Here is a 25,293-nt window from a genome sequence, read left to right on the forward strand (position 1 = left end):
ACGCTTTTTTCAGTTAGTGCAAAATGTCAAATTCTTGACAACAGCTGTCTCTTAATCACTTTTTCAGGACATTCTGACATTTATTAGGATTCTTTTATTTAGCTACCTTCCCATTTGACACTTCCCAGAGCAGAAACTGTTGCCTTTTTAAGCAGCTAGGTGTAGCTTGGATAACCATTACGTTAAATCAATTCATCAATCAGTCAGATTATTTATCGAAATGTACTTGTATGCAGAAGACGTGTAGTGCCACTCTTTCTGAATGTTGATGCACAGAGTGAAGTCGATTCTGTCATGGGTATAGTCCAGCCTAGCTCAGCTCCTATCAGCATTATTCCAAAGCACTCAGGCATGACATCTGCCAAGAGGCCTGCTGCAGGGTTTGGCCTCATCACCAGGAACACGTCCAAGTCAAATATTGTTGCCCTCGCACATTGTGGGGCAGCACCCTGTCACAGCTCCTCTTTAACCAGGAGGTGATGTTTATGACAGTGCTCGGAAAATTAATGGCACCGTTTCCATACAGGACGAAAAAAAAAACGTTTGAGGTACAACATACCACACACACTCATGCACTTTGGATGTGGTGGTTAAGGGGGGGAAGGTGGGGTTTTCCTTTCCTTTTTGTTTTTTTTTCACGTCACAACTTGACCAGTGTGTTATCGGCAGCGGAGATATGTCCGACACCATGCTCCAAAAAAAAGTGGGATCAAAGTGGATGACATAAGCCAGCACAGCCTTCAGAGGAATAAGATAAATGTACAGAGCAGAGTCTTTATCAAAGGCTCCCCTGTTTTAAGATCCTGATTAAAGCTTGCTGAGCTCCCCCCACCCCCCCTTCCCAGTGGAAATAGGTGTTCAAACATGATTCTGTTTTAGTTGGCCTGCAGCTTTACTGAGAAGCTCCCCCTTTGGGTTTGCAATGAGGCTCCTGCAATCGCCGGCTGTCACACTGCAGCACAAGGAATTATCAGTGTTTTTCAAACCATGAAATGCACTTCAATTCAGCTCTGCAGAAAGAAAAGAATAATAGAGACAGCAATGCTTTTTGATCTCTGCTTTCTGTGACTCTGAAACAACTAAAAAGGCGCTTGTGGTTTAAGACAACACTAACATTGTCCAAAGCAATAAGGCTACATGTGTGGAAGTGCAAACATGTTTATCTTTTTCATCCTTTTCCTGCTCTCTGTCGGCTGATAAACTTTTTCTGCGAAGACAAGATGAGTAGATTTTGTTTTGTTTTTGTCATAGGGGATAAGATAAATGAGGGGGGATATCCATATTACAACCAGGCCACCAGTGTGATATCAGCAGAGCCAGATGGTGGCTGGAAATACTTAGCTGATGAATAAAACTGAGCTGATACTGGGAGGGCACACAATTGGAAAAGACCAAGAGGGCAGCATGGAAAGTAAATATCAGCGAAATTGTGGGGAATTCTGGCTGTGGAGGTTTATCTACTGTACCAGCCACTTTGGTAGGTAACTTAAGAAAATAGTTAAAGCAGCAGGTGAGTTCTGGCCAGCCACTGTGGTGGCTGTGGCCAAATGTTAGTTTGGATTTGTGTGTGTGATTTGGAGGGAAGACAAAAAAATGTGCTGTAGTAAGCTCCTGTAATAAACAGATTCATTTAGTCATTTTTTAGCCCAGTGGTTTCTGCAAATAAGAGCGGTTGTGTGATGCATTTTTCCTTGTATTTTCTGATGATAAAGAGGGAGTTTCTTTAGGCAGAGGTACTTTTTTTTATTTAACCACTTGTGTCCAGGTATTTTCTTCCAACTAAACCAATCTGTCTCAGTGTTTAAAACAACATGTAAACACAATGTCAAAGCATCTGGCCACATGTTTTTGAGACAGCTTACTAAAATTAGACCATGTTATGAAATAAGGCTGCCTTTCTTAAGTTACCATAGACGCCAGAAAACAAGTCTGTACAAGGATCTTAAATGGTGTGTTGACACAAAACAGGCGTTTAAGATGCAAAAGTAGCATAATTTGCACAAATTTTATTTTTAAACTTAAACTAAAGTCTCCTAAATTTCTCACATCCTTACATTGTTTAATCACAAACGGAGGAAAAAAAGTTCTAGTCATCTGTAGCCAATTTTTTAATTGATAGATTTTTATATCATTTCGAAACTATGCACACATTTATTAAACCTTTTTTTTTTATTGGGTAGATTATGCAGCTTCTTTGTTAGCATAGCCGTGAACCATCCAAAGTCAATTCAGGAAAGAAAGTATCACAAGTCCCACACGTTTCCAGCATTCCACTCTCAAATGTTTTAATAGTATGAGTGCACAGTTTGGAAACAGTGATTCTAGCCATACTTGGGATCAGACCCGCTTATTCACTCAAAATAGCAAATGAAAGTACAGAAAGAAGCAAATTGAGACCCTTTTCCGACTGCATATTGGCATTCAACACATGCCATGCAAGAAACCAAGCAGATGACACATAGAGGGGAGAAAAATAGGTTGTTAACCAGAAATGTTGCATGATTCTGGCTCAGGGTGCTAAATCTAGGGACATACTGTAGGTCAACTAAACGGTCATAGAGTCAAATTCCTAAAATCCTAACATTTTTAAAAACAAATGTGCCGTTATATAAGATAACCTGACCATTAGCTCATGTATAACCACCCTGAAGCTTAAAAAACACATCACAAACAGGTCTTCAGAGCTAGCATTATCTGGCATAAGATAAATAGGTTACATATTGCTTTTCGACAAATAGGGGTGTGCACTCTTGTTTGCTGTCCTACAAAGCTCATTAAAGCCAACATCCTCTATCCTCTAAAACACCTTTATATGAGAGGTTAGATACATTGTTAACATTATAGGTTTTGACTTAATTGATCTATTTATCTATTTATTTTGTCATCTGCATATCTTAGCATTAGGGCCTTTGTGAAAAACGTGTGCAACCTTAAGTAAAAAAAAACTGCGTGTTGTAGTGGGTTCTTAATAGTTTTTGTGCCTTTTAACCCAAACTAACATTTTTATGCCTGATGTTGGTTCTTTCAGGGCTTAAGGTGTCTAACCAAACTTGTTTTATACAGTAAGGTACAATTCAAAGAAGAGAACAGACCCCAAAATTGGATATCTGAGCAGGTAGCTTAAATGTAACCAATTTAAAAGTCCCTTATATTTTTTGGTAATAGGCTCAAACCAGCTGCAATTCTCTCTCTAAAGGACCTCATACATGTGCTAATATGCATTACAATGACATGAAATATGCTGAGAATTTGGCCTGTCGAGATTTTAGAAGCTTGAAAGTTAAACCATGAGCTCAAATCTTTGGCATTTCAGCGGGACTATGAGTAGGAAACAGAGACACACTGACATTGACCTGATGAGAAACTGTCCATCAATAGCAGCTGGTCTCTCAGGATACGTATGAAAAACACAAAGTCCTGGACATGCTCTTATGGCAGGAGGAGGGACGATGTATACTGGTATCTGGCCAAGAACAAGGAGAGAAGGTGCAGGGGCTGAAGCCTGGATGCCTCTGGAAGACATGTGCGCTGCTCTAAGTAGAGATGCCGTCCAGTATTTACTCAGGTGGAATAATACACGCAGTCCAGTGTGTAGTGATAAAACAAAGAAGATTCTGAAGAATGTTCTCCATATGTTGCTAAGAGCGGATAAGGATTAGCTGAATTCCCAGATTGGGTATCAATGTTTTGACCATAAATGGATTCCCTTTCCCCTCATGGGGCTACCTTGTTAGCCAAAATGATGACCTAGTGAACCCCGGTAGCGCTTAAACATGATACCATAGCTTCTGCATGGCTGAATGGAGGAAAAGGAAAAGAAAATTGCACACCAAGACTGAATGTTTCCGAAGGGGGCATCTCACTGGCTGATAACTGGAGGTGCAGAATAGCTTCTTCAAGATTTACTTTAGGAAACAGGCAAGTTTAATACATGCTTGATCCTTGCAGCAGCCAACAGACAAAGATGCTACACTGTACGTCGCCTTATGGAATCCCCAGCTCTCTCCTGAAACTGAGACCTTTTTTAAAAACTGGCATCTAGCATCTTAGGCAATTGCACAAGTAGACAGCTTGAAATATAAGTGTAAACATCCACCAAAACTCATCGTGATCGGATCCCTTTACCCACTATCCAATATGGTCTGGAACGCATTTTACCAGATGCGTCACCAAAAAGGACGCTAAGGGAAATTACGTCATCAAAGCTAGGGTATCCCTTTAGTTACTATTTGTTTAACTAGTGTAGCTGACGGTTATGAGTCGTGCCTATTTTCTACAAAGGTAATAATACAATAATAACAACAATTGAAAACTTTATTTGAACGGCCTAACAGCTTCCGTCCTTACGATCTTTCCTTTCACAGTGAAAGCCCTAACCTTACCTTATCATAAATAACTGAATTCCCCTTTGAGCATTTTGCAGAGGAACAACTCTAAAACATAGCATAAACTGGATTCATCCACAATGTCTCACAGCCCATAGAGATTTTTTATAAGTAAGTAAAAAATGATATGTGATTTGATTTCTTTTTTTTTTTAATTCCAACTGTTAATGCCAGGTGTGACCTGATGAACATCGAGCTGTCCACCTTCGATCGGATCACTCAAAAGGAATGTTTATGCCAGGTGTAAACTTACAATATTGAAAATAATTTTTGAGGGCAGGTGTACAAACATAATCAAATTTGTTTTACAGGGTTCAAGACACAGGGTTCCGTTTGCATACTACTTTATACTGCTGGTAATAAAGAAAATCTGGGTTATCAAAGTCCAGGGCACTTAATTCTACATAGTATGTGTTTTCAGGCCTTGAAATGATGCTAGCCTGCAGCTGGATTTAGATTTCTCTGATTTGATAGGGTATTAGGGTCTGTTTGGGATTACACCTAGGTCGGTTTGGGATTCATTTTTTCTCAATTCAATTTCAATTTAGAAACTGGTGTGTGCTTATTTTAAAAGTTTATAAATGTACCTGGTAAGGGGATTTAGATCAGTCTATGATTTACGCTCTGTCTTCCTTTAGACCAGATGATTATATCTTCTTTAAAATGAATACAGTAGTAACAGATTGTTTATATTAAGATTACTCTGAAGCACCTACAACGTTACAGACCTGATGACTATCAAAAGTTGAGTTCGGAAAGATTCTTGGCTTCCCTCCCCAACAAGAGGCCAGAAAGAAGAGATGGGTCCAGACACAAACTGGAACCGTCTAATCACTGTTTTGGAGGGCAATCCAAGGCAATGATGTAAGAAAGATAGGATGTCGAGGAAATGTAAACAAAGGCAGCAATGTATGAAACAATAAAACTATATATTGTAGGGCTGTAAATTAAAAGAGGAGTAGGTTAATATAGTGGTGTCATACTTTGTTATGCAAGATCTAGTCCACTTGGTTGATTTAAAGGGTAATTAAGTTGTTATATTTCAGACAATAGCAGGTTTATTATAGGACCTGCTACACAAAGTGTTGATTTCAAGGCTGAGGAGTCTAGAAAAATACCGCCTGCACATGGCAGGTGCACATTCCTTCGGGGACAAGCCAGAAACCTTAAGGTAGTATCTAACACAGATGTTCAATCCTCCCTAATATATAACAAGCATGTGCACCCTGTGTCTTCCTTATTCATGTATGGGAGTTGGAGTAAAAACATGCTACGGTTCATGAGCTCATGAAAAGTGCAAATGAAAGGAATGTAAAAGATAATATAGATTTAAATAATGATTGATTACAGCAGTGGATGATTGCAATTTCACAGTTAAAGACTTCCCCAACAGGGAGAAGCTTGTAACCTTGGTATGAAAATATTCAGGCCACAATAAAGCCAAGCTAAACAGCTCCATCAATTTTACAAAATTGACTAAACTTGTATTTTCAGTCCAACTTAGGCAAAGTCTTCTTGGTAATAATTTAAAGAATTTTAATGTATTATAGCAATTGAGTGCACTTATAGTTTGAGGGTGCAATTCATGTATATACGGCTGCCTAAAATATGCAGTAGACAGCAAGTGCATTTTTTTGATTACATTACTTAGGAATGATCATAAACTAGTGGACTGACAACTTTGCTAACATCGAGTGACAATGGCATAAGCAGGATAATACCCTTTGAGGTGTCCAATCAGGCCCCCCCAGTCGATTGAGTAAGGGTTAATATGCAGCAAGGCGGTGAAAAAAGAACAACGACATGGTCATAAGGATCTCGACAAGATCCCATAATTACAAGACTACCTACTCAATAAACCAACGACTTTGTACTAATGGCTGGGACTCTGGTGACAGCTAGGTAACTTATTATTTATTTTATACCTCGCGTTTGTCTTCATCTGTCGATTTCTTGGACATCCAGCGCTTTGTCTTTTAACCTCTTTCCTCCTCAGGTTCTCTTTTTCTTTTATTTATTTGGGACAACTAAGCCATCATGAATCCAAAGTTTGGTGCTCTCCACAAATATTAAAGCAAATATTCAAAACAATTCCTTGATGTTTTAGAATGGAGATTCTTGTTTATAAATCAAACAATTATTCGAAACAGAGTTTCTGGAAACCCCAGATATACCATTGCAGTGGAAGAGGAGTATTAGGATGTGAGTTCCTGTTTATCTATAGTCTTGGTTGCCTCTGATTAAGGAGATATTCATACAAGATAAAGCACAAGAGGCAGCCTAATACCAGAAGAAAATAAAGTAATCCCTTCAATAATCTGCTTCTGAATAAATCCCCTACTGTGTCCAAAGTGAGAGCTCTTAAGGACTGGTGACAAAGAGCGATGATATTTTATCCAGACTCCCAGATGGCCTGTACTTAATGCAAGACTTCCTTTGAAACCAAGTTGACAGCTTAATATGATTCCCCATCTTCCCAGTGGCAAATCATGCTGACGGTCCACATGTGTTCCCGACATATTTAAAATATCCATTAAATACATTGAGTAAAAAAAAAGACCCTCAGAGATTAGATAAAGTGTATCCGTTTTCATTTACTCTGAAAATGGTCCAGGGGCCACATTTTCAGGATGATGTTTCTGGGTAATCACAGCTGTTCACAGGAGGGAGGGGTGCAGCAAAACATCATTATTATGGGGCTCATCCAGGCTTTTAGTGGCAAAACTGTAGGTTGAGTTGTGCCACTTGTATTATGGGATTTGTGATGTTTGAATTCATGGGTAGACAAACCTCACATCTGCCCTGAAACAGCTTCCTAACAAACCATGGCATTTTCCAACAAAATATGTATCTAATTTCACCTCATTCAAGAACATATTACATGTTAAAGCTCTGCTTTTGAAAGCCAATGCATCATTCAGAGGAAATAGTTCAAAGGAATCAGAATCAGATTGTGTATTATCTATCAGCATTTATTAAGAGCTATAGGAGACAATGCATATATACCATGAGGGTAAATAATCTTTCTTTTCCTCAGTCCTTTCCAAACCCCTCAGTGGCAGATACAGTGCATTGACAGACGGGGCACAGCTGCCATGTTGGCTGCGTGGACTAACATAACACATAATGCTTTGGCTATCCGTTTTCTTTTTATAGACTAAGACACTAGTCATGAAATCCACGTCTTGTAATCAGCCAAGAGTAATACTTCACAGTTAAATGTTATTGGTTTCTTCGAGACCTGCAACTGTTAGAAGTATTACTGTTCAAAGCTAGCAAGAAACATTTTCACATGAATGAAGAGCCAAAGGACCAGTAGGATTTGTGACATTAAGGGTGTATCACATAGGATGTCCTGTGTATGTATCAGTAATCAAAATATAGAATTGAAAAAAAGAAAATAAATGCTGATAGGGTATTATCAAATATCACAATGGTCGCTTTCCCAAACAAAAAGTCCTTTTTGTCCCCTTGATAGATGGTTGCTAACTGTTGGGGCCTTATTCCCACCTCTCCACAACTCGGTGACACCATTCAAGTCAAGGTCATATGATAGCCCTGCAGGACTCTTTCCTTTCTAAAGGCTGTCCACCTTGGTCCTGCTGCTTTGAAATCTAACTTGCCATTGTTATTTTTACTGCCCATGACAAGGACAAAGGGACCGGGCAGTGGACACACACACACAGCTTGTAATGCAATAGGGCTGGGAATTCCTCTTTAATTTCAATGCTATACTTGATCTCTGGGCTGCATGACTGACCACCTTATTATCTATAGCGACAGGAGCTTATCAATACAGAACTCGCTGGGTCCACAGACCAAAGACAAACACTTCCTTTATGCAGGATGTCCCCTCTGGGCATGAGACACGCAGCGCAGGCCGGCCAGCTAAATTCCACAACTAAAAAGGGTGGGAGACTGAAAATCACTTCGAAAATAGGACTTCACGATTTGGAAAGAAATGGCAAATTGTGATTATTTTGAATGATATTGTGATATGACTTCAGATTTAGGAATAAATATTACATCATTATCCTTGATACAATATGTGGTGTCTGCAGCACCAAAACCCTTTATTCAGAAAGATATTTTCACATATTTTGGCTTTACCAAATAATGCGCTTGCTACTGGATATTGCACTTGTCCACATTGCGATTTTGATGACATTTTGAATTCAGCCACTTTTCTAAACCATCAAATTAGTTTAACAAATTAAAAGCATACGTTTTTACTTCAAGTGAGTAGGACACCTATTATAACACATTCTGTCAGTTTCAGAATAACATATAAGCCAAGTTAACACCGATGGTTTATGAACATTGACCCTTGGTTAACACTGTTGTATCATTCTTGGCCGGGTTAATTGGCTTTCATCAAACACACCTACAAAGCATATCCCCACATGTTATTGCAGAGTATATTTGAAATACCATAGAGTTTGGCATTGCAATGGATAACGACCGCACACAAACTGAATTAGATGCTTAAAGAGTCAGAGTTATTCAGAGCTTTAGAAACAAGATGAGAAAATATGCTCTTTTTTCAGTATAAATAATAATGCACCGTCGTTGTACTTGTGTCCAAGGACAATAAAGGAATCTAATCTTATCTAATAGGATAAGATTTGTGAATTGTGGCAAATTGTCTATTGACAATTACTCATTTTATATGTGGATTAAACAGACGTCACAAACAGACAAGCCCTTTTGTAACTAAAATAAAATGTATGTATGAGTTGTTATTGTTGCTTCTGGGTGTTTTTCCTTTCCTGGAGTGTGTTATATAGATTTGTGTGCATGTCAATGGTCTGCAGAGGCTAACATCCCAAAGTTTGTCTCCCAAACACTGGACTCATTGGACTCCTTTGTTTTCTACTGTGATAAAGTAAAATCACTTTGTAACACTCGCCCTTCTATTGGCTAGCGCTCCAACAGATTGTTTGTGATAGGCTGGGAGCGGGGCATTTTCAACACATTTATAACCGTTTGATAAATCTCAACTGAACCGGCCAGCTAACCAATCATAGCAGACTGGGCTCTGGTTTCAGACAGAGGGTGAAATGAAGTGCTGCAGCACAGGCAATATGAGAAAAATAGAGACCTTTTTAAACATTAAAGCATGGAGACATGTCGTAGTAGAGGAACAAAATGCAAATAGGAGCCGGCAATGAGCATAATATGTCCGCCTTCAGTATGAAACATTAATAAAATTAATATTACATTTTTTACATGATAAAATCTGATGATAAGTCATTTTTTTAAATCAAATCTCTTTGACAGGCTGAATCACTCTCCTCGTTTTGTTCTGACTTCTGTGATAATCCTGAGAGCCAACATACTTCACTCTTTAAGGAAAGGCACTGTGCCTGGTGCATTGTTTTAATGAAGTTCCCTGTTGTTCCTGAGTGAGTGATGGCTTTACTTAAACAATGAGGAACATATTTATTTGCTTCTTAAGGGCAGTGAATGTTTACTTTCAGGGTACATTATGTGCTGTACTCGATTGAAAAATCATTTTACACTCAAGGACATTTGATGAAGGTAAAATACATTATCAGCAAATAGCATCATATCCACACGTCTGTCATGTCATTTCTGTGTTAAACACCATGAGTAAACACATGCTATTTCACTTTTTCAACTTGGGTAATATTTTGGTAGTTTTGGTGACATGCCAAGTCAATTTGAAATTTAACTTTAGAGCTTTTGGACCCTGCCTTATTTACATTTTGGGTACATTTGAGGGCAAAAGTCAAGTTTTATTTTCCAAAATGTCCACTATGATCGAAGCAGATAAAAATGTTAAGAAATTAAAACATATATTCTTGGAAAGAATATAATCTCGTATAGTAGCAGCACCTACTGTATCTAGGTGTCATGACTGGTATTTTTTTTTTGTGAACTACTGTTCTTTAAATAATAAAATGTGGAAAATTCTTCATTTTTTATTTAATATTTTTGGTATTTCATGTCATTGGCCCAATTTCTGTGTTTATCCGTTGTGGTAAAAACTTGTCAGTAACAGGCTTACTGCATGCATATCCAATTCTAACTGTGCTCATTCATCAGTTCAACATTACTTTGATATTTTGCAATTCGTCATTGATACCATCAGAGCTTCTCGACAAACTGCTGAAAACAAACAGGGAGCAGAGAGGGCGGTGGCAGCACACCTTCAGTTTCAGATGTGAAGCTTCCAACAATGGACACCCTCAGGCATCCTGCGCAGGTGTGACCTGGGTTTGATAAAAAAACGTAACTTCTTACCCAGTGCAAATAAAAGCCAAAGCTGTCCAGGTGCAGCTTTTGTTTGTGTGTGACTTTTGGCAGTGGAGCTGCTTTCGCAACAGGGCCCAGTGAAGTCAAAGCACAACGAAGAGGCAAGGCACTGAAGGCTTAACAAGTTCAGCAGATCAGTAAACATACAAATTTGTGTCAAAATCCATATTTTGAATGCAATTTAGCATTTATTTGCCTGTCAGGATGTACAAGCATACAGGGAAAATTAGCTATTTTTTTCAACAAAGAGAAATGTCTGCTGTCAACCTTTTGTAAAGCCCTTTTTGGCATGACATAAAAGAAGAATAACCTGACAAAATGTATTAAGTGACAGGTGTAATTTCAACCAGACTTGAAAGGCTGAGCCTGACAGGAAAGGAGGACAAAAGAGCGACCCCTCTGATGATGAATGGGACGGAAGATGACAATACATATGTCGTCATTTAAAGGAAAGCCAATAACTCAGCTTTAAGTATTTATTTTCTCCAGCCAAAGAGCCTTAAATTGATCATTTCCTGTGTCCTGACAGTCCCTTATCACAATGATGAAACCTTAACCCTAAGCCTAACCTATATGACCAATAAAGTAAGTGATACCATTGACAGTGTCATCAAGCACTGATTCTACAACAAAGACACAGTATTGTTAGTCTGCAGTAGTGTTTATGTTTCAAGCCAAATAAAACCACGGAAGCTTTTTGTGCCTGATTTGAATTTAAATGAGTGTACAATTCACCACAAAAAAGACTGGCGGATACAGTTCGGCAAAGTCTGCCAAAGCTCGTATAGTTAGAGCCACTCAGAGTGGAAATCATATGTTTTTAGGTTTCTCATAATACTAAAGAATGAAGAAGGTTATTTTGACCAAATCAGAAGTGTGCAAGACTGAAGAAACCTAAACAAAATAGTTTTATGTAGTTTCTTCATGGCCAACAGTGTGTGAATGACAGCTTCCTTGAGCAGTTGGCACCTTGCACCTCTGTATGAATGGCTTGTAAATGGATGAATTCTGACTTGTATATGTAAAAGCGCTTTGAAGGGCTGTAAAGACAGGATAAAGCGCTAGATAAATGCAGTCCATTTACCATTTTTGCCCTACTTTACTAGGCTGGTTGGTTGTGTGATTTGCAGTTTGTGGCTTGCCAGGCTCTCCAGGTGCCCAATATATCCCAACAAGCACTGAGAAGGGCCCTGTTTCATGATACTTCCAATGTAACTGCTACTTAAAAAAAAACAATAATCTGCAAACATAGAAATATAATATAATAGAAAAACAGGACAAAGACTGGTGTGCATTAGAGTGCAGTAAAAGTACGAGTCGATATGAAGACCTGGATAGCGTTAGTGCGACTGATCCTCAGGTTTGAGGAGCCTTGCAGATAGGAGCTTGAGTCATGTGATACAACATGCCTTCAGAAAGCCCACGTTGTACATCGGGAAAGAAACCTAGCGTTGCTGGGTGGTCTTATTATTGAACCGTATCAAAGATTAGCGTGGGTAAGTCGACACTTTCATAAAGGATTGTGGTTGCAAAGGGAAGAAATCCAAACTCCCTCTAACCCCTTAACACTGCGTTACTGTTGGCAGCATTTGTAACACAGGCCTACTGTATGCAGAAATACCCCATGGATACCAACATATGACAATATCAATGTTTAAAAAGAATGGCTATAGTCCAATATGAATGTAAAGTATGAACAATGTACTACGATCTATTTTTTAGTGGATTTCGACTCATGCAAATGCTGGAATACATCTGTGTAATGTAAATATAGAGGAGAGGTCAAGCCTCGTCACAATGTGTAAAGAATCTGTTACTTAAACAGTTTCAAAGAGGAGAGGTATTAAGCACATCAATGTGTGTTCAATTTTAAACACAGAGCAGCTCAAAGGAAAATAAACATTGGCCTGATCACATATTTTAACAAAGAAAGCTCAGTCTTTTTTAGATTAAAAATAAAAAATGTGGGAAAATATCTCAGGAAAACCGTCTTGGTAACGCACAAAATGATGTATTGCTTTTTTTCAGGCCATCTTGTGTAATCTGAAAACAGGCAGCCTTATTACAAATCACTTAAAAATCTCTGATGAAAAAGCTGAAGTTATATCTCAAATGAAGGGCTGAAAGAACCGGAGGGGTAGCGGTTGCTTTTGCTCAGTGCTGTTGTACAGTGAACAACCAGCGGGAAAACTTCTGGTGTTTCTACCTTTAATCCTTTCCATGCACTTCATGCAATCTCATAATTGCAGAGCCCACAGGGGCAGGTAAATGGAGGTCAAACAAAATTCTTTTTTTTGTACTCCAGCATCCTTGAACAGAGTCATTTGAAGTCTATCGACACTTACACTCTCTGCAGAACACGTTCCCCCCAAATGGTACATTCCATTCATCCTATATGGTAAGTAGAGACAGAGAATTGGGTTAAAAGTAATGTTTGTGTTAAAAATAGGCAGCGTCATGGTCAGAGGTTATAATCCCTACCTGGTGAGTCCGCGTTTAATTAGTCGTGCAGGATTTGATCATGAATCGAGAACACCTTGCTGAAGGGCTCACTTAACAGGCAAGGCTCCACCTTTTTTAATGGCAGACAATAGGGTGATCTTGGAAGTAAGCATCATCCTGGTTCTCTTGGAAAAAAAAAAGCCAATGGGATTGTTCCATGAAACTTTGGATTATTGAGAAAAATAAGCTTTCTGGCAACCCAAAACGTTTTTGATAATTACTTGTTTGATTCAGCATAATCTTGAAAACCACTTTTGTGATTTAGGCTTAAAAGGAACACACTTAAGTAGTATAATTTTTACGTCATCACCACTAAGCTAGTTTCAAGTTCTTTTGACCAGATTTGCCTTTATTAGAGAGTACATGGGCAGCCATTTGAACCAATAAGCTATACGTTACGCTATATAGCCCTGCAACCAGTTTTTTGGTAGCTTGTGGTAACAGCAAACCATTTTCCAAACATCCAAACCAAAATCCATTCAAAGACCCTGTTACTCAGCTGGAATTGCCAAAATGCTAACTCATTTCCAGGTTTTAGGACTATTACCGCAGCTCTTTATACTGTATGCCTGCCATGCGCGCTTCACTGCAGATGCCACACAAGTATGGCTTTGGATCTTCCTCATCTTCCTACTGTCACATCACCCTTGAATAAACTTAAAGGTTTTACTTGAGGTAGCAACTCACTCGAAACCCAATGGAGGCATTTTCAAACTATTTTCTGGCAGAGTACCTCAGACTTGGCGGTGCAGACTCTCATTTCCATCGTCTTCACACTCTGTTGCAAGCTGCCCCAGTGTGTGCTGGAGGTCATGGTCTGATGGAGCAAACCACACTTTACTCATCTGCTGCACCTGGAAAGTCTGTCTATGAAAATCGCAAACAGGATCTGCGCTGAGGCCTTCGCAGAGGTCAACTCCAGCTGCCCAACCGTGGACAACACACACCTCTTAGCTCACTGCAGAAAAACAATAATCAGCCTGCCAATAGTAAAGGACAGGCATCTTATTTCCTTAATCTACTCCCACACAAGAAACCCCCTGCAACCTTACTACAGCAAGACTACCTCTGTGTTCACTATTAGAAATCTCTGCCAAAAGGATGGGCAAACGATTCCTTATCTCTCAGCACTCGCATTTACTTGGCACATCTCACACTTGGCAACTACTGTGGAAGCGCTGTGTAGACGTCAGCCCGATTATTTGGTATTGCTTCCCTCCAACCTGGACCAACATATGACTCTACCGTCACCTGATTCTTCACATCCGAAAAGCAGCTTCTAGCAGCCAAGAATAAGTTTACCAGGGCTGCATGCCATTTAACTGACAATAGACCTGCCTCTTACATCTCTTGCAGGTGATGAGATTCAAACATTCCAAAAGAGACTTTGTTGTCAATACACAAGTAATGTCTGAAAATATTTGAACAGATAGTTTACAGATGACAATATTATTCATCACGTCGAGCATGGATGAATAAAGAGAACTGTATATAGCGCTGGAGGCGTGAGCCCGTTCATTCCTATGAAAATTGCTCAGTGGTTCATGAAGCCAAAATGGCCAGAATCTAGTGAGCAAAAAATACCCTTATGTGGGCCCAAAGAGCATATGCACTTGCATTATCTCCAATTTGAATTGTTCACGGCCGATCTTGGCTCAGTCAACTGAATGGAGAGGTAAAATAACTCTGGATTCCGCTTTTAGCTGACTTTACAACTTTAAGATCCTGATGATTTATATAAAAAGGGAAATTAAGCTGTTCAAACTTTTTTTAAATCATCTGCTGATTTACAGACGTCTCTTTCCCAATGTACTTCAATGGGGAAAAGTATTTTCCGGCCCAAAGACGTCACAGACTGTCACACAAGTTGTAGTACCACCGTTTGGCCTCTATGAAAATTTGCTTAAACGTCTGGCACACTTGCAGAGGGGGCTTGATGCTGACCACTTCCGCCATGAACAATAGGCGCTTTCTTTACATTTTTCATTGAAGTATGTGAAGCCCATAATCAACATTATCTCTGTTTCAATTCATGCAACAACAAAAAAACAGTGACATAGAATATAATCTTTAAGCTGGAAATAAGACTGATATTAATACTAAAACATTTAAATAAATTGATGTTGTGAGAATTCTTAACGTTGTTGAGTAATGTTGAATAAACTGTGTAATGGTCACACATTCTCTCTCAGGCTTGTACCCCAGCTCTGAGGTGAGGCCCCTTTTTCAAATGATCTTCAATCTTAAAAGAACACCTATGACAAGGTAGTTACGTAAACTGGGTTTTATGGATGGGAGAGGGGCAGGTAGCTAGCTCTCATGGTATTTAAGGAGTGAAGGGGGGGTATTTCCACTCAGCCTGACACAGTATGGATTTTGTTCCCATCCTAATGGAATAGCAGAAATATTTGAGGGGAATCCCATTACGTAGCAATTGGAGTGCTGTAATAATGTACTCACAGTCATTTTCCCACTGCGGTTGGCCTCCTCTCGCTCTGCCAGGGCTTTCAGGAAGTTATCTTTGAGTTCTTTTCCTGCACTTGCCAGTGTCCTGGAAAAGACAACACTCAAACGGTTTGAAATGTTTCTCTTAACCTTAAAAAAAAAAAGTCACATGAAGCCTTAAAGGTTCTTTATGGAGGCTTTACAGCTTTTAACATGTCATAGCGTCAGGGCACTCTGGCTTATCTCTGCTTTTAAATTAACAATCAAGAATACTACTTATTGAAATGGTTTGCTTATTTCTTTTTTGGAAGAATTCAAATGATCATAAATAAATAATAAAGTCAATGTTGTTACTAAGACAGAAAGGTACATTTAATCATATCAGAGTTAATCAACTTCAATGACACTGTGGCAGATTGTTACACTTAGGCTGGCCTGTTTCCATGGAAACCTGGTCTTGCCGCACTCTAATGTATACACACCTGAAAAAGCACTGGCACTAATATTTGAACAGTTAACACTGCCGCCGCACAAGCTATAAAACTGGCTCGCATCCAGCGAAACATTCATCAGATCTACACCAAGTTAACATCTAAAAAGCAGTAAACAGGTCATCGGAGCCCCTCAGATGTGGTTAAGACTTGAACAACAGAGGAAGCAAGGGAAATAGTGACAGAGGAACACTACTGTTTCTATTGACTTCGGCTATCGTAAAGGATAATTGTAATTTTAAGACTATTTCATGACACTGATATAATTTGAATATAGTGGTATAAAATATAGTAATATAGGCAGCAAAAATAACTTTAAAGGCCATATTGTTGTACACGTAATTATTGTGACAGGCCTACCCTGGAATAAACATATGTTTTTCTAATGAAGGACTGGAATATGTGCTGTCCTGAACCTTACTTGAAATCAGGATGAATATTAAATAGTAGTACTTGGTATCAATTGCAGTTATTTGTACATTAATGCTGATCAAATACCTTATTTTTAGTATTAATCCCAAAAAAACTCTTTTTACTCTTTTGGTACCTCACTTTCAGAAATATAAACCTTTGTTTGTACTACAAAATAAGAAAACAGGAATGCAAAAAAAGTAAAGTATATGTGTACCTTTAAAAAAAATAAAGTTAGCTTTCAGTACGTGACAATTTTCAATGTTTGCTGCTCTGTACACACTTGCTATGCACCGTAGTAGTATTGCGGTTCAATACTTAGACTTCTACTGAATCTGTGAGGTTAAGCAATAATCCCAATTTCCCTTAAAAACACCTGTTAGTTTGAACCCGCAATCCCCTAGTCATAAATCTGTTTCATTCATGCTGAATATTCAAAATGACTGAATCCAGTTTTGTATGCTTCACAGTCCAAAGAAAGTTTGGTTAATCTCTACATTAATTCCTCCTCAAATCCACTTTCTGTACCCAGCGCAAAAAAAAAGCCTCCACAGCCACAACAAGCAGGGACAAACGCCAAACCAATGTCTGCTCTTAGCCGGCTTAACATTACAGTAAAATAAAAAACAGGATCTGAATTTTTAATTGACTAGAATTTGGAAAAAGACTCTGTAATTTATACTAGTCCTTTGGCCCGTGCCCCATAATGAAAGTCTTAGAGGAATCACACAGTGGTAAAAGTGCATGGACAGCACATATTTGGAGGCTGGAAGCTCACTCCATCTTCTGAGTGAGTGAAGGATTGCTGCTGGGTCATGGGGGCCGAGGCCCCAAAGTAAACACAGGTGTTGAGGAGGCAAGTGACTGGGGTTACCCCATCCAGTAGCTAAAGCAACACACACAGTCACGGAGAGTGAATAATACTTCAGCAACACATTTGGGCCGCTGCAAGTTTGAGTTTCCCGTCAATTAACACATTTCTTATCAAGCCTCATTTAGGAGGGATAACAAGAATTCCAATATTAAATGATGGTTATTAGTGGCTAATGACCAGGTATTAAACTGACTGTAATCCAGCCGTGTGTTTTAAGTGTCTTTATTTTGGATTGTGGTCAAGGCAGGTGGGCCCTGGCATTAACAGAAAAGAAATGAGGAAAGGATGTGAAACGGCTCTGAAACAAATCTGCAGTGTTTAATAAAGTACATCTTTCTCACAAAATCTGTCTAACAGATTAGAATTATTACTACAAATATATGTGTTGTTGGGCCAGGTAAAAAGATAACCACGAGACAATATCAAAATTTGGAAGTTCTGAGAATAATTAATTATATTATACATTAATACATGTGGGGAAGGATGAATGGCAAACACCTAGTAAGCCTAAGCTTTTTTTTAAGATGCCATATCGCCCAATCAATATTGAATAACAAACTGACAAAAGAACACACAGACAAGGGCAAAAAGATCAACTTCATGCACATTGTTCTGGAGGCCAATTATTCACGCATCCTAATATGAAAAAGGTCCCATTGAACTGTAAGTCAATCTTTTCCGACAGCCCGCTATCTAAAAAAACTAACGTCCCTTTGTGTTTTTTTTTGTTGGGGTAATGGGCTTTCTGTCCAATTAAAAAGAAAAATCTGAATATTGTAGTTTTGGAATAGTGGGCTGTCTGAAATATGGCAGGGCAGCGGCGAAGGTACTAATCGAGGAAAAATTAGGTGTGAGGGAAGTAACACTCTCCCCAAAGATTCGGAAAGAAAATCAAACAATCATTCAATATGCCGGTTTCAAGATTGTCATGTCCACTGTGTTATAAACTTTATGTAATGCTTGTCCACCTGTGTTGGTTGAGAACAGCTGTTACTGCTGCCTCCAAGCGTGTTTACACATGTATAAACAGCGTTACAGTGAAATGTACTCAGCCACACAAAAACACGGGGGGCGTTTTTCTTGGACCTCCTAAACTGATGTTTTAAACAATTTATTTTCAGTAAGATCTATTAACTCTATCCAACATGTTGACATAGATAGCAGGGGAAGGACCCGCACACATGGTGGTGAGGTTTTGAATCCAAAAGACAGAGCAGGTTCACAGGATAACAGGTCATAAAAGAACTCTAGACAAAGGGGTAAAACAAAGACAAACTGAATTAAAAGAAAAACGCACCGGTATATGTACTGAATAACTAATGTGGAAGTGGGATCAGGTGAGCATAGGTCTTCTGAGCGCAAGGGGCTAACGAGGGACAGGTGAAAGTAATCATGGGAGGCGGGAAACTGTGAAGGCAGGAACTGAAACAACAGAAGTTAGTCTTTCATAATAAAACTGGAAATATTACACACAGAGAAACTGGAAAGTGTTTGAATTTCATGTTTTCAAATGGCTCTATTTTTTAGCATGATGATATTGTTGTGCAGATTAAGTGATGAAGTAGACTCTGTACGTTTCTTGTAAAATATAGTAAATAATAAGTGGGAATAGTCCCTGTAAGGTCACCCATTGGTTTGTGGAATACGGTTTGGAGCCTTGTGTTTGGCATTTTAGCCGTTGACATCTTGATCTTTTTGAACAGGAAGTTACACCAGAGAGGATAGACAATCAGATTTATTAAACTGAAAACACTGCATACGTTAGTTTATAATAAATAAGGAATTCAACATAATGCTGTTTTAAAGAATATTTGAAACCAGGAATTGAGAGCATTAACTTGTTAGGAAAATGTTTACGGAGGTTCATATTTTGATGGACTTTATACAATCTGGCTCTAAGAGAGAAATCAAGTTTAAGGAATAAAACTACAAACTACATTTAAAAAAACCTTTTAAACAGAGATGACTTGTCAGTAAATAATGACTGGTAACTTTGTTGGGTTTCAATAGGCACACTAACCATCTCCAACATAATGTTGGCCTTATGTGCTCTGATTAATTTGTACAAAACACACAACACAAGTCATAATCATTTTTTAATGAAAACTCAACGGTCTGCAAAAGATCCTGTTGTTCTTCACCACTGATTTGGAAGAAGATGTTAACTGGCTATCAAAGTTAACTATTTTTATTTTTAAATATGTGCTGTGTGGTCGATCTTACTCATGCAAATGTGAAGAGCTGTTCATATGGAAAAATAATTCAGAAATGCTTCAATAACTGTTACATTTGAGCATGGGATTTTGGGAGGTACAACCACAACTGTTTTAATTGTTTTTTTTAGAAATTAATAAATTGGTATGTTTCTAAAAAAGAAGACTGAATTCAATACATTTTGACTGCATTTTTGCCACTTAATCTGTTGTTACCAAAATCCCAAAAGTTAAATGGCAAAGACATGGTTTTGACAGAAGCTGTAGTTGAATTTACAGTCACATCATGATTTATATTAAAAGCATGTCATATTTGCGGACAGTTTTATCCCAACCTCAAAATCAGAATTTGTTTGTGCTAATTTGACAAAATTAAACATGATTGATATGTTTGAAGTTCTAGTGTTACCTACTGATACGTTTACTTCTGTCACCTACAAATGTATGTTAACCTAAGTCTCCTTGAACTACAACAATGATTGATGTGTTAGCTAGACTCAAATACGATTCTGTTTCCAGAGCTGAAAGGAGGAACTGTATACTTACTACAATGAAAAGTCAAGAAATTCAATATACTGTAGCAGTTCTCCCGAGGCTTCAACTTCTTTCAATTGTATCACCCTTGCCAAACAAATTTGATCTGTATCAGGTTGAGTTGTCTTTCACACATGCAAAACCTTGCTAAAGCAAATATTTCCCAGCATAATTAATGGAATATCATATTAGGGGTCTTTGAGGAATGCGGAGCTAGAATTCCTTCCTCATTTGTAGCCTTCGTTTTGCAAATAAATATTCAGCAAATGGACAGATTTCAAGAGATTTTCATTTCCTGATTCCAAACAGATGTGCTTTGAAATAATCTCTTCTTTTATTATCGAGACATATTAACAGATTGAAGCTTTCATTAGCCTGCAGCTGGGAATGGCAGATGTGAACTTTCAATAGTACAGTGATTTCTTAAGAAACAACACTGTACCAGAATATTTTTCCTCAGAGTGCTTGGGAAAATGAATCTCATAGAAAATATTATTTTGGGCTGCTGGACGTCAAGAGAAATTCCACACAGCATGACAATTTACTTTATTTTGGGCTTTTTGTAAAATCCTCTGTCACCTCTGATTACAATGAGCTGAATGTATCAGTTACACATGTGCTACGCAAGATATTTTACCTGAGTTTTCTTTGTGTATTGTGGTCACCTTGGCTTTTGGGGGTTGGGGAAGTTGCACATTGTGCTTTGGCTGACTGAGAAGTGCATGTTTTTGAAGGCGGATCAAAGGAATCATTGTCATCTTTTTTCATACCAAGTACTTTTTGAGGTACAATAACATATATTGCATTTGGGGAACATGCAATGATGGACGTAGTCCAAACATAAAGAGAAATACGGGAGTAGGATTTGGATGGAACTAAAGAAAGCTTCAAAGTTTTGAAAAATAATATGTACTCCAATGCAAGTTAAAATGGTAAGACATGCCTTATCCCTGTCTGTCTTGCACATGTTAACACCAGAGTCGTTTCTTCCTCATTAGGTCATTAGCTTACATTGAAATGCAAAGTAACACATATGAAACCATTTAAATCATATTTTCTCAGCTAATTTCATGTGTTGATTAGTAAAGAATTTCCTTGGTAACAAAATTGTAACAGACTTCTTATTTTTAGTTATATACTGTTGGTCCTGTCCAAAACGGTGGAGTCATGCTTACACTTCAGGGGGAAAAAACGCTTTTTGGGGGGGCCAAAGAAAGCCAGCAAATATCCTTTTCATCCTATATATAAAAATTCAAAGACAATTAACATTTATTATTGAAACAAAAACAAATAAACATAGTTATTGTTGCTTTAGCGTTATGAAAATGGCCCTACAAATGAGTCTCTTCATGTTGTACACAATCCACAGCATAAAGAAAAAAAACCTTGGCCAGCCTCATGACATCAGAAATGTAATGATCTAAACATAAATGTCCCTGCTACGTTACCTGGGAAAAGTAAGGTGTCATGTGACTAGTACATAAGAATATTTTTAATGTTGTTAGTTCAATTGTGCAAACGCAAGTTAGTAGTAATCCACAGTGTAGTCCCGGCTAGCCAGGAGTTCAGCGGTAGCAGCTTCAGAGACGTAAAGCTCACTTGTTAGCTAGGTAGCTTGGCTTTCTCAAAAGTGGTAGGGGGAGAGGTAGAGGCAATTTAGAATAGGGCCCATTTTAGAAATGGGATTTGTCTGGAAACAGTCAATCTGTTCTGGCAAAACTGTAAGGGACCGTTCAACACCAACCACCAGCACCTGGTCCAGCCTGCTAATTTTCTGTACCCAGTCTAGCTCACAGTGCCAAGCTATATTTGTTACGGAAAATGAGCCAAATAAAGTAATACCTCTTCTAGTGAAAGCAATTTACAGTTGTTACCCTAATCTTGACTCCTATTTCAGTTCTATGTTGTAACAAACAAGGTGGAGCATCATTATCTCTCTACTGGTGGATCTACGGCACCAGTGGATCACAACACATCTTGCCATTTGAAAGTTATTAGTATTTGCAAGGAAACATTGTTTCCCTTTAATAGTTGTGTCACACCTGGAATTACCATGCATTAACTTTTGGGGGGTGTTTTACATCTAGCCAGTGAGCGACCAGGAGATTCATTAATCAAGTCATTAAATATGAAATACGGAATGACTTCTAAAATGTGGCAATGTCCAGGTCAAACAACAGCTCGTTATTTATTATCTGCTGTACCAGCTGGTCTTAAACCGGCGTATGTTGATCTATGTGCTGCGTGTTGGGATGTGGTTGTGAGCTTAAGCCGGGCAGGATGTGTGTCTCTGGACAGAGCTTGCAGGGGATAACTCCAAAGTTAGACACCCGTCCAAAATCACATAGCGCACAGAAGGCAATTGGCTTGACAGCACATGTAATAGAGCCTGCAAAACCTCGTCGCCCGAGGGCCCTCGCCAGAGCAGCAGTCGTGCAGAGTGGCGGGGGTTTGGCTTGCTAAAAATGAGCCTGGGATCAGCTTTGCGAGGCTTCTCATGTCAGTCACATCCACAATCTTATTTTCGCTGAGCATCTGGAGGTTGGATCCGCAGTGAAATGTATTCACTGTGCGTGTTCGTGGTGCTGGTTTTACTTGGCACAGCAAGTGATAGCTTACTTTTAATATAGAGTAGAGAGTTAGAGAGCGGAGAATTCTTGAGGTAGACTGTACAAACGCAGCAGCACAATGGACAATGAGCATGGCTGTGGTTTGGACTGCGGGGAGATCGCGGGGAGCCTGATGGAAACCTCACAGGGCTGCCGTGAGCACGCGAGGTCAGGACATTTGCTGACATGGACTTCTGGGCCCGAGCCAGAGCCGGAGCAGAGAGGAAACAGAGGCCTCATGTCTGCTCAGCAGGGCTCTTCTGCTCCTGTTGTTTATCTCTGACTTTGTGTCAAATGTTATCCGGCACGAGATACAACAAAATGCTAACAAGACTAATATGGAATTGATTTGTTTGCGTTAAACAGAACATCATTTCTATCATCTGGCAGGTTGAGAAACACATGTTGTGAAGAAGATAATATTGTTCTGTTAAAGTCCTGATTAAGTGCTTTCGACAGGACACTAGTCAACAAATTTCAATTGTTGTCTAGCTTCTGGAATACAAAATAAAATTTTAAAAAATGTAATATTCTTTTGCAAGTTAGTGTTAGATAGCATTTACTCTATTCTAAATCCAGTGTACAATCCACTAGTTGGATGTTAATTATTCAAAGCCATTATAAGGCTTTCATCGGCCAAGTAAACAACCTATTTGCGCATTTATCTAACCAAACGGAAATCACGTTTTGCTAACAGCACTGCAGATACTACGTTTTAATGAGACTCAGCTTAACATTTCTAGGTATTTTACCAACTTGAAATTGGATCCAAAATTGCAAGGCATCTATCAGAACCCAACCCTTTCTTTATACTATTTGTTGATTCTGACTACCCGTTCAGCTTCCCCCTAACCAAACAACCTCACAACTGACTAAGCATCCCATTCATTTAAGTATTGTATTTCACTTATGTCTGATGAGAGCACCAGGTCTTTGGTTTGGTCTTTCTGTGGTTTGCTGGCAAAGCCCCCCACCTTACACAGCCAAGCTGTCAGGAGCAATGTGTTGTCCTTTAAGAATGAGACAGGGCAACAACAGGGCAACATCTGATTAGCATTCACTTCACTATCTACACTCCCTTGGTATTTTATTACCACAGGTGCAGGGGCATTCATTGATCAGATGCACGCTACAGGCGAGGTTGGCCCTTAATTGAAAACAGCTCTATTTATACACCTGCAGGCACTAAAGGTCTCCAAGAGAGCACAGGGAGGTTGAAAAGAAGAGAAAGGAAGGGGAAAAAAACACAGAGCAGTGACAGAAGAGTGAAAAAAGACATGCCTCTGGAGACATAGGTTAAGGCCTACAAGGAAGGCAATATGCATTCCCAAAACAGCAGGGCTACCCACTGCCATGAGAGGATAAGTATGCAGGTGCAAAAGTCTTTAGGGAGGTAAACATTTTCTTCGAAAAGAGGCACAAATAAATGCAAATCCAATTGCATAATTATTCAGAGCATGTATTTTTTCAGATGCATAAGGTTTTTTCTACCAGCCAAACACACTGACCGTATTTACCTTACAGCTGCCTGTTTCTGTGGCCACACTTGTTTTCAGAACAATGTTCTGATTGTGTTCAGCCACTTTGCAGGTGGTACATTGCAGCCTGGAGCTCGTATTTTCACAATGGGACCATAACAGGAGGTCAGGGGGTCAGTTTGGTGGAAGTCCAATCAGAAAGAAAAAAAAACACAGAGGAAAGAGAAATCTGCATTTACACAGAAAGGGACACAGCTCAAACGTGACACTTTTGATGGAAAAAGTTTGCAAATGCTGTGCTGGGTTTTTTTTTGGCTTGTCAATGTCTTTGAGGATTTCCATGTGGGATAGCTGTAAATTTGTTCAGAATGTGTTTTTTTAAAACAACATATGTTGGCTTATTGGTTGTTGGTATTGAAGTAATAAAGACAGCAGATGAAATGAACCTAAATAATTAAGCTGAGCTCACTCTTAGCTCACATTTTGACTGAAAAACCTCAAAGACAGCAGAAGTATCTAATTATTATTAAAGGCTTAAATGTATTAGAGTTAAATGACATGATTGGCTAAAAGCTATAACAGGGTCACATTTAATGTAAAGGGTTAATTACTATGGGAAAAACACTTGCTGCTGTCAGGCAAGCCCGGAACAACCGACTGTAAAACTGTTATGACTGATGTGTTTTCCTGCAATGTCCGATTATTAGCGGAGAACTTTCATCTGTCTACTGCAGCGCTGATGAAAAAAAACAAACTTCATAACAGATGATGGCTAAGTCCCATACAAGTGAGCCAGAAGGGGTTATTTTAAGATTACACTGTTTTTGAATCAAATATTTTGCTGTAATTAAAATGACCTGAGCAGATTGAATGAAACCTGTGTTTTAAACTCGGCACGAAACATCTCTTTTCACGTCTTAGGTAATATTTTTAGTACGTGGTCGAGATTGTCAAATTCAATATAGAAATACAAAGGGGGAAACAACTCAGCTCATTTTTATTACTCTTGTGGTGTTGAACGTCACTAATTAAACATGTCTGCCGCTATGGTTCTCTTATTAATGCCAAAAGT

The 25,293-nt window shown here is 38.8% G+C and overlaps 1 protein-coding gene across 2 annotated transcripts in view; it reads right to left on the bottom strand.

The window, feature by feature from the left end:
• cfap299 (cilia and flagella associated protein 299) overlaps nt 1–25,293 on the bottom strand; it is a 74,314-nt gene that overhangs the window by 39,029 nt on the left and 9,992 nt on the right. For both annotated transcript variants that reach the window (XM_063898033.1, XM_063898032.1), the window contains exon 3: nt 15,627–15,717. In XM_063898033.1, the coding sequence (XP_063754103.1) occupies nt 15,627–15,717 (91 nt within the window). The remainder of the gene's footprint in view (nt 1–15,626; nt 15,718–25,293) is intronic.

This window comes from Eleginops maclovinus, chromosome 12 (genome assembly GCF_036324505.1).
Source record: "Eleginops maclovinus isolate JMC-PN-2008 ecotype Puerto Natales chromosome 12, JC_Emac_rtc_rv5, whole genome shotgun sequence".
Lineage (NCBI taxonomy): Eukaryota > Metazoa > Chordata > Actinopteri > Perciformes > Eleginopidae > Eleginops > Eleginops maclovinus.